The sequence below is a fragment of the Oncorhynchus gorbuscha genome, linkage group LG16 (genome assembly GCF_021184085.1).
Source record: "Oncorhynchus gorbuscha isolate QuinsamMale2020 ecotype Even-year linkage group LG16, OgorEven_v1.0, whole genome shotgun sequence".
NCBI classification, from domain to species: Eukaryota; Metazoa; Chordata; class Actinopteri; order Salmoniformes; family Salmonidae; genus Oncorhynchus; species Oncorhynchus gorbuscha.
This window is the reverse complement of record NC_060188.1, coordinates 75,161,383-75,177,403: the sequence shown is the minus strand read 5'-3', so window position 1 is coordinate 75,177,403 and position 16,021 is coordinate 75,161,383. Positions and strand designations below refer to the sequence as shown.

The following is a 16,021-nucleotide window of genomic DNA, read 5'->3' as shown; positions in this document are numbered from 1 at the left end:
AAAATAGCTTAAGGACAACAAAGTCAAGGTATTGGAGTGGCCATCACAAAGCCCTGACCTCAACCCTATAGAAAATCTGTGGGCAGAACTGAAAAAGTTTATGTGAACAAGGAGGCCTACAAACCTGACTCAGTTACACCAGCTCTGTCAGGAGGAATGGACCAAAAGTCACCCATCTTATTGTGGGAAGCTTGTGGAATTCTACCCGAAACATCTGACCCAAGTTAAACAATTTAAAGCAATGCTACCAAATCCTAATTGAGCGTATGTAAACTTCTGACCCACTGGGAATGTGACGAAAGAAATAAAGGCTGAAATAAATCATTCTCTCTACTATTATTCTTACATTTCACATTCTTAAAATAAAGTGGTGATCCTAACTGACCTAAGAATTTTTACTCGGATTAAGTGTCAGGAATTGTGAAAAACTGAGTTTAAATGTATTTGGCTAAGGTGTATGTAAACTTCAGACTTCAACTGTACATAGGTTAGCTATCAGGAACAGGTTGGTAGGAGATACTAATTCTCACATTTGTAAACCTATACTGTCCTGTCTTGGATTATATAGTGTTTTCATTAGTGGACCTGATAAAATATGTGCATGTAAACTCAGCAAAAAAATAAATGTCCTCTCACTGTCAACTGCGTTTATTTTAATTTTATTTTATGTGTAAATATTTGTATGAACATAGCAAGATTCAACAACTGAGACATACACTGAACAAGTTCCACAGACATGTGACTAACAGAAATGGAATAATGTGTCCCTGAACAAAGGGGGGTCAAATCAAAAGTAACAGTCAGTATCTGGTGTGGCCACCAGCTGCTTTAAGTACTGCAGTGCATCTCTTCCTCATGGACTGCACCAGATTTGCCAGTTCTGTGAGATGTTAACCCACTCTTCCACCAAGTAACCTGCAAGATCCAGGACATTTATGGGGGAATGGCTCTAGCCCTCACCCTCTGATCCAACAGGTCCCAGACCTGCTCAATGGGATTGAGATCCGGGCTCATCGCTGGCCATGGCAGAACACTGACATTCCTGTCTCGCAGGAAATCATGCACAGTGCGAGCAGTATGGCTGGTGGCATTGTCATGCTGGAGGGTCATGGCAGGATGGGCCTATAGGAAGGGTACCATGTGAGGGAGGAGAATGACTTCCCTGTAACGCACAGCATTGAGATTTCCTGCAATGACAACAAGCTCAGTCCAATGATGCTGTGACACACTGCCTGAGACCATGAAGGACCCTCCACCTCCAAATCGATCCCGCTCCAGAGTACAGGCCTCGGTGTAATGCTCATTCCTTCGACGATAAACGCAAATCCGACCATCCCCCCTGGTGAGACAATACTGCAACTCGTCAGTGAAGAGCACTTTTTGCCAGTCCTGTCCGGTCCAGCGACAGTGGGTTTGTGCCCATAGGCAACGTTGTTGCCGGTGATGTCTGGTGAGGACCTGCCTTACAACAGGCCTACAAGCCCACAGTCCAGCCTCTCTCAGCCTATTGCGGACAGGCTGAGCACTGATGGACGGATTGTGCCTTCCTGGTGTAACTCGGGCAGTTGCTGTTGCCATCCTGTACCTGTCCCGCAGGTGTGATGTTCGGATGTACTGATCCTGTGCAGGTGTTGTTACACGTGGTCTGCCACTGCGAGGACGATCAGCTGTCCGTCCTGTCTCCCTGTAGCGCTGTCTTAGGCGTCTCACAATACGGACATTGCAATTTATTTCCTTGGCCACTTCTGCAGGCCTCATGCCTCCGTGCAGCATGTCTAAGTCATGTTCATGCAGATGAGCAGGGACCCTGGACATCTTTCTTTTGGTGTTTTTCAGAGTCAGTAGAAAGGCCTCTTTAGTGTCCAAAGTTTTCACAACTGTGATCTTAATTGCTTAAGCTGTTAGTGTCTTTATGACCATTCTTTAGGTGCATGTTCATTAATTGTTAATGGTTCATTGAACAAGCATGGGAAACAGTGTTTAACCCCTTTACATTGAAGATCTGTGAAGTTGTTTGTATTTTTACGAATTATCTTTGAAAGACATGGTCCTGAAAAAGGGACGTTTATAATATATTTTTTCTGAACACGATTTTGAATACCACCGCTCTTTAATTTTTTTTTTTTTACTGTGCCATGATTTCAACCAATTTCAGTGTTCAGCAGGAAATGTAAATTAAAACCAACTTTTTATTAATAGCTTACTACTTTAATATGACGTTTATACTATATTCTTCTAGTGGATAACGTTTCCTCATAATATGGGAGGTATATTTCTCAGCTCAGGCATTCGATCCAAAATCGAGCTCCGTTAATCTGGGGGAGTAATTTGGCTCAGCAAATGACCTGTCTTGCAAAAGTCTGCCGTACATCCTGTACAACATACCACGCCCACTCTCTGTTTCCATAAGTAAAAGGGTTTCCTCTGGGTAGGTACTCTAATGTATCTACTTAGCACACCGAAACGTTTCTAGACGGTATTGAAACCTCCGTAGGTGTCAGCCATGTCTCTATCAGACCAGAGCCGACAGTGTTATCCAACCAGTGTACAGGTAACTGTGGTTCAGGCAAGAAGCCTGAGGATAAAGGGGAAAAATGGCACCAACGACGCATACGCCATCATGCAGGTGGCCAAGGATAAATTCGCTACATCGGTGGCAGAGAATAGCGTGGCACCGGTGTGGAAAGAAGAGGCCACGTTCGAGCTGCCGCTCTTCCACAACGGTAACACAGAAAAGTGTACGTTGCACGTCCACGTAATGCACCGGGCTCTCGTGGGACCTGACAAGTTGCTCGGCCAAGCAGTCATCAACCTGTTGGAGCTCAGCGAGGTTAAATCCCGTAATAAGACTGAGTGAGTGTTCTCGTCTCTGTCCAGTAATAGTCACAGCCTTACTATTTCTAGATTGCTCCAGAAAGGGCTTTGAGTTCCATAATTCCCTTTACAATGAATCACTGTAGTTGTTGAAATAGCCCAAGGCACTAATGGAGCGCCACAATGTCACCAATATTTGTCTTCAACAGGGTTGTAATTGTACAAGAACAGGGACTGCACCATATTCCAATTGAGTAATAATCATCTGACTCAACATGTAACCAAAATGTTATAATGTAGTAAGTTATAAGAGTAGGACATAGGCCTAAAAATGTTGTCCTACAGTTTTACTCTGTCAGTTAATTCACCCAGCAGAGGTGCAACAACCAGTTGTTAGAGTGAAACAAGCCTATGGAATAAGTGCTTTCTCCCGTTGCTTTTTACTGCGCTCCTCTTGCCTTCACCTCCCATTGGGTGACCCTGTATGTTTTAGCAGCCTGGGCTTTAGCAGTGTTTAGCCCAGTCATAACAGTGGAGCTTGTGATGAGCACAACATCCCATTATGAGGGAGATTACCAAATATACACTTCGATACAGCTATGACTGGAAGTGACTTTGTCATAGCAGATTAGGGTAATTAAAGTAGCAGGTTATGAGAATTAGTTTAAGGTTAGGAAAAGGGTTAAGGAAAATGTTCCTAACCTGCTATGAAAAGTGACTTCTGGACGTAGATGTGCGTTTTTAGGGAGTCCCCAAAGTCAATACCTCACTAATTGCCTCTCCTGTGAGTCTTTAGTACATATCAGTGTTCTCTCTCTCTGAATATCTGTAAAGGAACTCATTGATTTTATTACAGGCCTCCTCTCCTAACCAATTAACCAATGGGTTTGCATTACTGAAGCCTCTGGCTGACCTTCCTGATTATTGCTCCTTGCTCAATGGTAGAATGACTGGGAAGGCTTTGCTGGACATTTTATTGCTGACACAGGCTAACTGAAATAATATTATAAATACTGCAAAAGGATAAACAAACAACTTTCCTGCTGGGTCTTCAGTCAAACTGTTACTGTTTTCCTTTTCACATTAAGTGAAGTCTTTGTTAATGAGTTGAGCAGCAGGTGTTTATTAATTAATTAGGCTGCAGGCTTATTTATTTCACAACCTCTTGAGAAATATAATCCGGGAACAAAAATATAAACGCAACATGTAATGTGTAGGCCACATCTTTCATGAGCTGAAATAAAATACCCCAGACATTTTTCATACACACAAATATATTTCTCATTTTGAGCTCAAATTAGTTTACATTCCTGTTAGTGATCATTTCTCCTTTGCCAAGATAATCAATCCACCTGACAGGGGTGGCATATCAAGAAGCTGATTAAACAGGTACACCTTGTGCTATGGACAATTAAAGACCACTAAAATATGCAGCTTTGTCACACAATACAATACCACAGATGCCTCAAGTTTTGAGGGAGTGTGAAATTGGCATGCTGACTGCAGGAATGTCCAGGAGCTGTTGCCAGATAATTGAATGTTAATTTCTTATCATTAGCCGCCTCCAACGTCACTTTAGAGAATTTGGCAGTACGTCCAACCGGCCTCACAACTGCTGACCACGTGTACGTGTAACCACGTCAGCCCAGGACCTCCACATCCGGATTCTTTACTTGCGGGATTGTCTTGAGGGGGTGCTGAGGCATATTTCTGTCTGTAATGAAACCCTTTTGTGAGGAAAAACTCAATCTGTTGGGGAGCCAGGCCCTACATTTACATTACATTACATTTACATTTAAGTCATTTAGCAGACGCTCTTATCCAGAGCGACTTACCAGGCCCACCCATGACAGGGTCCTTGCCCAGTCATGTGAAATCTATAGATTAAGGCCTAATTTATTTATTTCAAATGACTGATTTCCTTATATGAACTGTAACTCAGTAAAATCATAAAAATTGTTGCATTTATATTGTTATTCAGTATACACCCCACTAAGCTGTCTCTACGTCAATAGCTTATTTAGCTGCTATACACAACTGCAGGTGATGTGCACGCCCACACACACTGATGTCTGGGAAGGGGGCACTCTTGAAAGTGAACATTGCTGGGTCTTTTGTATGTGTAAGGAGAGCGCTTCTTGGTTAGACTGTATTAGAGTATATACTTTGGTTATTGCATCATGATCTTTCTGATTATCTTTATGGCTCAATATTTTTTGACAGAAATGGACAAATGTAACTAAGACTGGGAATGACAATCAAACAAGCAAGGGCAATGATCACAAGTCAGTCATAACGTGGCTAATAGGTTAGCGCATCTATTGATATAGCAGGCTCCATGTTTTTAGCTTAACGTTAGCTAGCTGCTTGGAGGATGTCATGTCATTCGAGGAGTGGGTGAGTGACTGACATTTTGCCCCTCGTTGTTTTTCTATGGCTATACACAGCTAGAGATGCAGGTGTCATTTGGAATAGCTAGCAAGAACTTGAACAACTGTTATTCAGTTAGCATATCTCTTGCATTCGCAAATTCACTCTGGCTGTCTATCTACTCCAATTTCAGAGCACTCATCTGAGTGTGCCAGAGCACAGAATAACTGATGAATTTACATATGCGCAACATCCGCTGATTATGGCCGGTGTCAATAAACGTAGGCAATGAAAGTAATAGTTAGTCACAAACGCTCTAGATAACATGTAAACAGCCTAACCAACTCTGGTAGGGCGAGTAAAATGGTCAGAGTGAGGTGTTCTCTCATTTGTGTCTGGAAGTAGCTAGCTAGTCAACTTTAGCCAGTTAGCTTTGGGTGCTTGGTTGAGACAAGCATGCATTGTTGGCAGGCAAGCTGCAGAAAGACAAGTAGGCTACAATTCCCAATTGTTTATCAGTGCAATTTTGAAGGCCATCTAGGTTTATCTAATGTTCCTTTGTTAGATGTTAGCTCATCTTTCTCTGGCTAACATTAGTTGATCTTTTTGTTGTTGATGTGCATAACTAAGGGAGAGAGGGCTTGTTTTCTTTCATGGTGGTTTGATCAATAGGAATGTAAAGTTTGCAAATGCAAGTGGTATTGACATATTTGCTGAAATTCATTCAAGGTGTAATTTTGTGGCTTTTGGCGAATGAGTCTTAATGATCTAATGTCGCGCTGTTGCAACTGTCTGTAAACACACAGTCCAATTCAAAGTGAATGATGGCAGGCCTGTTTGCATAAGGCCTACTGTAGTTCTGATTGTCTATGGTGCACCGGTCTGCGTATACTCCAGTCCTGGATGAGACAGATTTTTTATTTACTGTGGTGTCTATTAATTGTCCAAACGCATGGCCACTTTCCCACTCTATTTTGCTATAGAATTTCCACAAATTCTTTTAGTATATGTAATTCCCAAATGTTCTAAGAAATAATGAAAAATTAAAAATGACCATATCTAATCCTCACTTGTCAGATTCTTTTTACATTTTGTCATATTCTTCCTGGTGCTAAAATTCTGTCAGTTCCACTTGAAAGTGCATTCTCCATGATCGTAATTGGTCTCATGCAATCTGAGTAGGAGTCAGTCTGGAGACAGAGCTGAGGATCTCCACGGCTGATAGTCCTTTTTGCTGTGTGACAGTGATAGGTTCATCTGACATTATTGTTATCGTTGCCCTTTAGCTCAAATGCCAAACTTCAGCAGAACATGTTTTCTCAGACCTGAATTCTTCCCAGACCTACTTTCATATGCACTCAAAGCCTCTCAAATGTTTTTATTTTTCTGGTCAAAGGATATCCATGCCAACTCATACAACCTGGTTCATACACCTTAGCCATGGTATACCATGGCGATCAACGTTTGCAGCATCCCACAGGATTATCATTTTGAGTGCTTCATAAAATATTATATAAAACCAATATACACACACTTTGAGCCATATTGAGTAAGTTCTCATGATTTGTTCTGCTCTGATTTCTCATGGACTGTGGTGTACCTGATTTCTGTGGGGCCCAAACCCGACTTAGCCTCACATTCTAGAGTTTTTTTGGGTGAAAAACAAACATTTTTGCCTCTGTGCTCTCCCCCTCCCTCCCAGGGGGTAGGGACTTGACTGTGGCTTTACCAGCTCCCACACCAGACTGTGTTATGTTTGACTTAAAGCAGATAACTGGTAATGTTTAAACAGCCTCACTGCCAATTCTCACTAGCTGCTGGAAATGATTTCTTACTAACTCTGAACTGTGTTTGTGTATACCTGCAAGCCCTCCCTTAACTATTTTCTAAAGGAGGAACATGGACCATGGCGATGTCGGCCTCTGAAGGCCAGCATCCCGGAGTCGCCTCTTCACTGTTGACGTTGAGACTGGTGTTTTGCGGGTACTATTTAATGAAGCTGCCAGTTGAGGACTTGTGAGGCGTCTGCTTCTCAAACTAGACACTCTAATGTACTTGTCCTCTTGCTCAGTTGTGTACCGGGCCTCTCACTCTTTATATTCTGGCTATAGCCAGTTTCCGCTGTTCTGTGAAGGGAGTACTACACAGCATTGTACGAGATCTTCAGTTTCTTGGCAATTTGTCTCATGGAATAGCCTCTTTTCAGAACAAGAATAGACTGACGAGTTTCAGAAGAAAGGTCTTTGTTTCGGGCCATTTTGAGCCTGTTATCGAACCCACAAATTCTGATGCTCCAGACACTCAACTAGTCTAAAGAAGGCCAGTTTTATTGCTTCTTTAATCAGAACCACAGTTTTCAGCAGTGCTAACATAATTGCAAAAGGATTTTCTAATGATCAGTTAGCCTTATTAAAATTATCAAATTGGATGGGATAACACGCCTATGTAGATATTCCATAAAAAAACTAATCTGTTTCCAGCTACAAGTCATTTACAACATTACCAATGTCTGCACTGTATTTCTGATCAATTTGATGTTATTTTAATGGACACAAAAACTAGGACATTTCTAAGTGACACCAAACTTTTGAACGGAAGTGTATATATTTGCAATTCTTCAAAGTAGCCACCCTTTGCCTTGATGACAGCTTTGCACACTATTCTCTCAACCAGCTTCATCTGGAATGCTTTACCAACAGTCATGAAGGAGTTTCCAAATATGCTGAGCACTTGTTGGCTGCTTTTCCTTCACTCTGGTTTTACTCATCCCAAACCATCTCAATTGGGTTGAGGTCAGGTGACTGTGGAGGCCAGTTCTTCAGATGCAGCACTACAACACTCTCCTTCTTGGTGAAATAGCCCTTACACAGCCTGGAGGTGTGTTGGGTCATTGTCCTGTTGAAAACCAAATGATAGTCCCACTAAGCACAAACCAGTTGGGATGGCATAACGCTGCAGAATGCTGTTGTAGCCATGCTGGTTAAGTGTGCCTTGAATTCTAAATAAATCCCTGACAGTGTCATCAGCAAAGCACCCACACACCATCACACCTTCTCCTCCATGCTTCAGCGTGTGAACCACCCATGCGGAAATCATCCGATCACCTACTCTGCGTCTCACAAAGACACGCCGGTCTCAAATTTGGACTCAGACCAAAGGACAAGTTCCCACTGGTCTCATGTCCATTGCTTGTGTTTCTTGGCTCAAGCAAGTCTATTCTTATTGGCATCTTTAGGAGTTGTTTCTTTGCAGCAATTTGACCATGAATGCCTGATTCACGCAGGCTCCTCTGAAAAGTTGATGTGTCTATTACTTGAACTTATTTGGGATGCAATTTCTGTGGCTGGTAACTCTAAGGTCTTCGAAAGCCAAGTCAACAAACAGATTACCGACCATTTCGAATCTAACCATACCTTCTCTGCTATGCAATCTGGTTTCAGAGCTGGTCATGGGTGCACCTCAGCCATGCTCAAGGTCCTAAACGATATCTTAACCGCCATCGATAAGAAACATTACTGTGCAGCCGTATTCATTGATCTGGCTAAGGCTTTCGATTCTGTCAACCACCAAATAATAATAATAATAATAATAATATGCCATTTAGCAGACGCTTTTATCCAAAGCGACTTACAGTCATGTGTGCATACATTCTACGTATGGGTGGTCCCGGGAATCGAACCCACTACCCTGGCGTTACAAGTGCCATGCTCTACCAACTGAGCACCACATCCTCATCGGCAGACTCGACAGCCTTGGTTTCTCAAATGATTGCCTCGCCTGGTTCACCAACTACTTCTCTGATAGAGTTCAGTGTGTCAAATCGGAGGGTCTGCTGTCCGGACCTCTGGCAGTCTCTATGGGGGTGCCACAGGGTTCAATTCTTGGACCGACTCTCTTCTCTGTATACATCAATGAGGTCGCTCTTGCTGCTGGTGAGTCCCTGATCCACCGCTACGCAGACGACACCATTCTGTATACTTCCGGCCCTTCTTTGGACACTGTGTTAACAACCCTCCAGGCAAGCTTCAATGCCATACAACTCTCCTTCCGTGGCCTCCAATTGCTCTTAAATACAAGTAAAACTAAATCCATGCTCTTCAACTGATCGCTACCTGCACCTACCCGCCTGTCCAACATCACTACTCTGGACGGCTCTGACTTAGAATACGTGGACAACTACAAATACTTAGGTGTCTGGTTAGACTGTAAACTCTCCTTCCAGACCCATATCAAACATCTCCAATCCAAAGTTAAATCTAGAATTGGCTTCCTATTTCGCAACAAAGCATCCTTCACTCATGCTGCCAAACATACCCTTGTAAAACTGAACATCCTACCAATCCTCGACTTTGGCGATGTCATTTACAAAATAGCCTCCAATACCCTACTCAACAAATTGGATGCAGTCTATCACAGTGCAATCTGTTTTGTCACCAAAGCCCCATATACTACCCACCATTGCGACCTGTACGCTCTCGTTGGCTGGCCCTCGCTTCATACTCGTCGCCAAACCCACTGGCTTCATGTCATCTAAAAGACCCTGCTAGGTAAAGTCCCCCCTTATCTCAGCTCGCTGGTCACCATAGCATCTCCCACCTGTAGCACACGCTCCAGCAGGTATATCTCTCTGGTCACCCCCAAAACCAATTCTTTCTTTGGCCGCCTCTCCTTCCAGTTCTCTGCTGCCAGTGACTGGAACGAACTGCAAAAATCTCTGAAACTGGAAACACTTATCTCCCTCACTAGCTTTAAGCACCAACTGTCAGAGCATTTTACAGATTACTGCACCTGTACATAGCCCACCTATAATTTAGCCCAAACAACTACCTCTTTCCCAACTGTATTTAATTAATTTATTTATTTTGCTCCTTTGCACCCCATTATTTTTATGTCTACTTTGCACATTCTTCCATTGCTAAACTACCATTCCAGTGTTTTACTTGCTATATTGTATTTACTTTGCCACCATGGCCTTTTTTGCCTTTACCTCCCTTCTCACCTCATTTGCTCACATTGTATATAGACTTGTTTATACTGTATTATTGACTGTATGTTTTGTTTTACTCCATGTGTAACTCTGTGTCGTTGTATCTGTCGAACTGCTTTGCTTTATCTTGGCCAGGTCACAATTGTAAATGAGAACTTGTTCTCAACTTGCCTACCTGGTTAAATAAATGTGAAATAAAATAAAAATAAATAAATAATGAACTTATAATCTGCAGCAGAGGTAACTCATGAGAGCCAGTTTCATCATAGTGCTTGATTGTTTTTGCGACTGAATTTGAAGGTTTCTACATTTATTTTTTAAATGTTCCTCATTGATTGACCTTCATGTCCTAAAGTAATGATGGCCTGTCATTTCTCTTTGCTTACTTGAGCTGTCATAATACTTGGTCTTTTACCAAATAGGGCGATCTTTTGTACCACCCCTACCTTGTCACAACACAACTGATTGGCTCAAACACATCAACCTCTCTGGGATATGTGGGACGGTAGCTTCCCACTTGGCCGAAAGCCAGAGAAAATGCAGAGCGCCAAATTCAAATAAATTCCTATAAAAATCAAACTTTCATGAAATCACACATGTAAGTTACCAAATTAAAGCCACAGAAATAAAAATATAAATCATGCCTTACCGTTGACGAGCTTCTTCTGTTTGCACTCCAATATGTCCCAAAAACATCACGAATGGTCCTTCTTTGTTCGATTTAATTCCGTCCATGTATATCCAAAATGTCAATTTTATTTGGAGCGTTTGATCCAGAAAAACACCGGTTCCAACTTGCACAACTTGACTACAAAATATCTCAAGTTACCTGTTAACTTTGCCAAAACATTTCAAACTACTTTTGTAATACAACAAGGTATTTTTTAAAGTAAATAATTGATCAAATTGAAGACTGGATGATCTGTGTTCAATACAGGAAGAAAAGAAACTGAAGCATGCTTTCTGGTCATGCGCCTCTATCAAACGGTACACATGAAGTGACCCTTGTTCAAGATGGCCGTACTTCTTCATTACACAAAGGAATAACCTCAACCAATTTCTAAAGACTGGTGACATCCAGTGGGAGCGGTAGAAAATGCAAGCAAGTCCCTTAGAAATCTGTATTCCCAATGAGAACCCATTGAAAAGAGGGTGACCTCAAAAACAAACAAAAAATATCTGAATGGTTTGTCCTCAGGGTTTCGCCTGGTACATACGTTCTGTTATACTTACAGACATGATTCAAACAGTTTTAGAAACTCCAGAGTGTTTACTATCCAAATCCACTAATGATATGCATATCTTATATTCCAGGGATGAGTAGCAGGCAGTTGAATTTGGGCATGCTTTTCATCCAAAATTCCAAATGCTGCCCCCTATCCTAGAGAAGTTAAGAAGGAAAGAAATTACGCAAATTAACTTTTAAGAAGGCACACCTGTTAATTGAAATGCATTCTAGGTGACTACCTAAAGATGCTGGTTAAGAGAAATGCCAAGAGTGTGCAAAGCTGTCATCAAGGCAAAGAGTGGCTACTTTGAAGAATCTCAAACATAAATAAATATATTTTTACTTTTTTGGTTACTACTTGATTCATATGTGTTTCATAGTTTTTGATATATTCACTATTCTACAATGTAGAAAATAGTAAAATAAAGAATCCCTTGAATGAGTAGGTGTCCAAACTTTTGACTGGTACTGTAACTACTCAGCTACTACAATATAACAGTAGACTGCTATCCCTTTTGTGATGTGTTCCAAAAACACATGTTTTCATATGATCACATGTGAAGTTAATGTGACAACATATAAGCAATATGTGACATCATGAAACTACATGTGGAAAATGTTGTCATGTGAAGTGTTCCAAAAACACATTTTCACATGATTTCTCATGTTAAATTTAATGTGAAGTTGTGATTTTCCATGTCATGTCGTTTTTCTGTAAGCGATGTGACCCCTAAGTAATTCCAGGAGCAGGCGTGTCTTTCCCTGACGTTCTGGCTCAGTATTCCACACACTAGCAGGGATGAGTAGGACAGGATGAGTATTTTTTTGGGGGGGGATTCCATCACTAAGTAACATGAAAGGAGGGTGTGTGAAGCTGCCTAATATTCCATGCTGGATCAGTATTTTCGACTCAATGGGAGAGGTGTTACATAAACAAATGACTTGTTTACTCATGGACACACCCACATTAAGTGAGGATTGAGGTCTGTGTGTGTGTCATCTTTCACATTTCTCTCATACGGTCTCCATCACAGAGATGTAATGCTCAAAATATATCTCATAGCACTTACAAAAATGTATATGTGTCGTCAGTTCGCAAGGGATTGCAATGACAGCTAGGACATACAGTAATGTCCATCAATTATGTAATTTCTCTGTACATTTCACAGTAATTGACTCAATAGAGGGACAGGTTGAGCAAGCCTGACTGCTTTGTTTTGGATTGTTGTACAATTCCCAAATGTATTGCTCTATTTTTCACGTGAATTAATAACAGCAATGGACAATAAAAAAATCTCATATATATATTATTGTCATAAAGCAGATGGGTCTTGGTAAATGTGTTGTTCTACAAGGTCAACCATAGTAGTATAGTGACCCTGGAGAAAATAAGGGTTATGTGCCTTGGGTATTCGAGCACCTTGCGTATTCGAACCAGCAACCTTTTAGTTACTGGCCCAATGCTCTAACCTGCCACCCCTACTTACCTTGTGCTACCTTTCCCCATCCGGTCCTCTCTAAAACACAGCTGCAGTAATAATGATGGAGTTGAAGCTCTCTCACCCCATTCAATGATTCATCACATTTGTCATTCTGTGAGTAGCCAGTCTCTTTCATTGCCTTTGTTTGGATTCACATTGAGTTCTTCACTGGAGATAAGAAACACACACACACACATCCTAACCTTGCAGATCGAAGGCCCCTAGCTGTCTCTTCCTGTCCTTTTTAATTTCCCTCCAGACTTCAACTGGGTTGTTTTTTCAGGAAAGAGTTTGAGGAACAGACAACCTCAGGCCTTATGGGTTTGGCTTGACAGAGACTTTTACTGCTGCCTCAGCTCTTAATTGTTCAGTTCCAAACTATAAATCAGTGATTGTTTTGACAGATGTGTGTAACTTCTAGAATAACATAATAATGACATGTAGAATACAAACAGACAAACTAACCCCTCTAGTTTGATGTTTTATACAATAGTGATTTGTTGAGGGTCATTGAACCAGTCAGCATGAAGAATTCTATTTATTGAAGTCTCTGTACTTTGACCTTCATATCCTCAAAAGGAATCTTCTGTACTAGTGAACCTCTAAATGAAACAGATTGTAGGCATAGAGGAATTATATTTCTGGTATTCTGATTTTATATTTTGTGAACTACATTCATAAATAGACAAGTGCCTGGGGATTTCTAAAGTCATTAATTAAATATGAACCTAAATTGATTGGAATTGACTCTGACAATATTTAGCATGCATACCCTGTAGCAGGGGGGACATGGGGTGGAAAAAAATCACTCAGAACCCTCCAATGTAATCTATCAATTACATTTTACATTGCAAAATGATTTCACTCCTGGAACCCGGTTCCCCCTTAAAACACTAATGTACCATAAAAGGCAACTTAAGGCATGGTATTCAGTCTTAACAGAGTAGTGACAACTATTTATTAGGACGGCTCAGTGATAGAAATAGAATGAAATACATAATGTTCCTGCTGGTGAACATTTTAGTATGAATCATTATTGCCCAAACGCTGACTCTCCAGAACACTCACCGCATCATCAGTCATTTCCGCTGGTCCCTCCACCCTTGGGCCAATTCAGAGAGAGCTACTGTACTGATCACCGTTTCCATGGAGAAACTCTAAACAGTAAAAGGAAAAATGGCATCCGCCCCTACTTACTGGAATTATTCACTTGGTTATGATAAATCCTTGGAACCCTGTAACAAAAAGGGGAAAAATAGCATTCTTAAATAAAGCTATGCTAGGGGTGAAAGCTTTTCACAAATAATGAATGCTATCACCATGTAGACACTGTCTTCTTTCTTTAAAAAAAAAAGCTGGAGGGGAGGCGCAGAGGCAAGTGAATATTCCTTATTGGATCCTCAGCCTTCCTCTGCTTATGCAGACTGGGATTGTTCAGACAGATCGGTCTCAACAGTGTGTGTGTTATCTGAAAATAAGTGGTTATTGCCTACATATGTCAAGTTATTTCTGAGCTCACTTAAAAGTTATTTTCAATGGCCATGAACCCCTGGAGGAGATGGCAGGCATCTGAAGTGTAAGTGTTTTGATAAATAATACAGATTTTCTCTCGACAGATGGCATAAACTGCTGGACAAGGCAGGCAAGCCAGACAAAGACCGGGGAGAGGTGCAGGTGGACATCCAGTTTATGAAGAATAACATGACAGCCAGCATGTTCGACCTCTCTGCTACAGAAAAGCCGCACTCCCGCCTGGGAAGGTTCAAGGATAAGGTGCGAGGCAAAAGGGAGGGTCTGTCGGACACTGCGTCTGCCGTGGTACCGTCCTTCACCCAGGTTCTGACGGACAGCGATGGGGAGGGAGAGGGGGGTATAGACAAAGGAGAGAAAAAGAAGAAAAACAAGCTGAAGTCTCTCTTTTCTCCCAAGTCTAACCTGCAGCATCATGGACTGTCTCAGTCTATGTCTGTCCTGGGCCCTCTGCCTGAGAAGAACTCCTCATTGAGTGGCAGCCGCTCCACAGGCCTCAATGTGGACTCCTCTGAAGGTGAGGATCATCATAGGCTGTCCAATTCAGTAGATAATATAGCAGCGTTATCTATTAGAAAATGCTTATGTTATACAGTATGTCTTTGCAGATCTAACCTTTCCCTGTTTCTTTCTTTCTCATCCAAAGGTAAAAATAAATTCAAGTTTCAGACCCATAAGCGCACAGGCAGTTCTCTGTCCCTAGGGCGCTCTAAGATTCCTGCCCCGCTTGGAGAGCAGAGTAACCTGTGCATCAACGGCACTCACATGTACACAGAGGAGCCCCAGCCCCGGAGCGCCCGCACCGTCTCCAACTTTAGCCTGGCCAGCTCAGGCCATGGCTCCGTGGAAGACCTGCGCAAGGCCCAGGGTCGTAAGAGCTCCGGCACCTCCATGGACTCCTTTAGGGCCCTGAAGCAGCCTTCAACCTGGGCAGAGGAGGAAGAGAGGGCTATGTTGGATGAGGAGAGGAAGAAAAAGGAAGAGCAGGAGAGGAAGAAGTTAGACGAGGAAGAGAGGATAAGGAAGGAGGAACAAGAGAAAAGCAAGATTACGGAGGAGGAGGGGGAAGAAATGAGGCTAGAAGAGGAACAGGAGGAGAGGAGTCTGAAGGTGGAGGGAGAGAACAGCATTTGGAAGGAAGACCAGGAAAAGGGGAGGTTAGAGGAGAAAAGGAGAGAAATGGAGGAACAAGAGAGGTGGGAAGAAGAGGAAAGAATTAGGAGAGAACATGAAATAATGAGGAGGGAGGATATACTGAGAAAGGAGGACGAGAGGAAAATGAGGGAGGTGGAGGAAAGATTGAAGAGGGAGAAAGATGAGAGGATTAAGGAGGAAGAAAGGATTAGGAGAGAACAGGAGAGTATGCAAAGAAGAGAGGAAGAGGAGAGGAAGATGAGGGAGGAGGAAAGGAGGGGTGAAGAAAGAATGAAGAGGGAGGAAAACCGAGCAGAGGAGGAGGAGGAAGAAGGGCGGTTGGAGGAAGAAGGAAGAATGAAGAGAGAGGATGATAGGCTGGAGGAAGAAGAAATAATGAAGAGAGAAGAGGACAGAGTGAGGAGGTTTGAGGAGGAAGGAAGAATGAAGAGAGAGGAGGACCGAGTGAGGAAGGAG

General features: G+C 42.2%; 1 protein-coding gene across 1 annotated transcript; it reads left to right on the top strand.

Annotated features, from left to right (window-relative positions):
* Window positions 1-2,397: 2,397 nt before the first annotated feature.
* LOC123999826 (rab11 family-interacting protein 1-like) lies at window positions 2,398-15,965 on the top strand. The gene is made up of 4 exons (XM_046305842.1): window positions 2,398-2,853; window positions 14,497-14,927; window positions 15,057-15,792; window positions 15,947-15,965. Exons 1-4 carry the CDS (start codon window positions 2,504-2,506, stop codon window positions 15,963-15,965), a joined length of 1,536 nt encoding a protein of 511 aa, XP_046161798.1. The 5' UTR covers window positions 2,398-2,503.
* Window positions 15,966-16,021: the final 56 nt, after the last annotated feature.

Bases quoted from the DNA above. Each gene is read 5' to 3' on its own strand.
- LOC123999826 (XM_046305842.1), top strand. From the start codon at position 2,504: ATGTCTCTATCAGACCAGAGCCGACAGTGTTATCCAACCAGTGTACAG. The intron at 2,854-14,496 runs GTGAGTGTTCTC...TTCTCTCGACAG, and splicing joins AAATCCCGTAATAAGACTGA to ATGGCATAAACTGCTGGACA. The intron at 14,928-15,056 runs GTGAGGATCATC...TCTCATCCAAAG, and splicing joins CAATGTGGACTCCTCTGAAG to GTAAAAATAAATTCAAGTTT.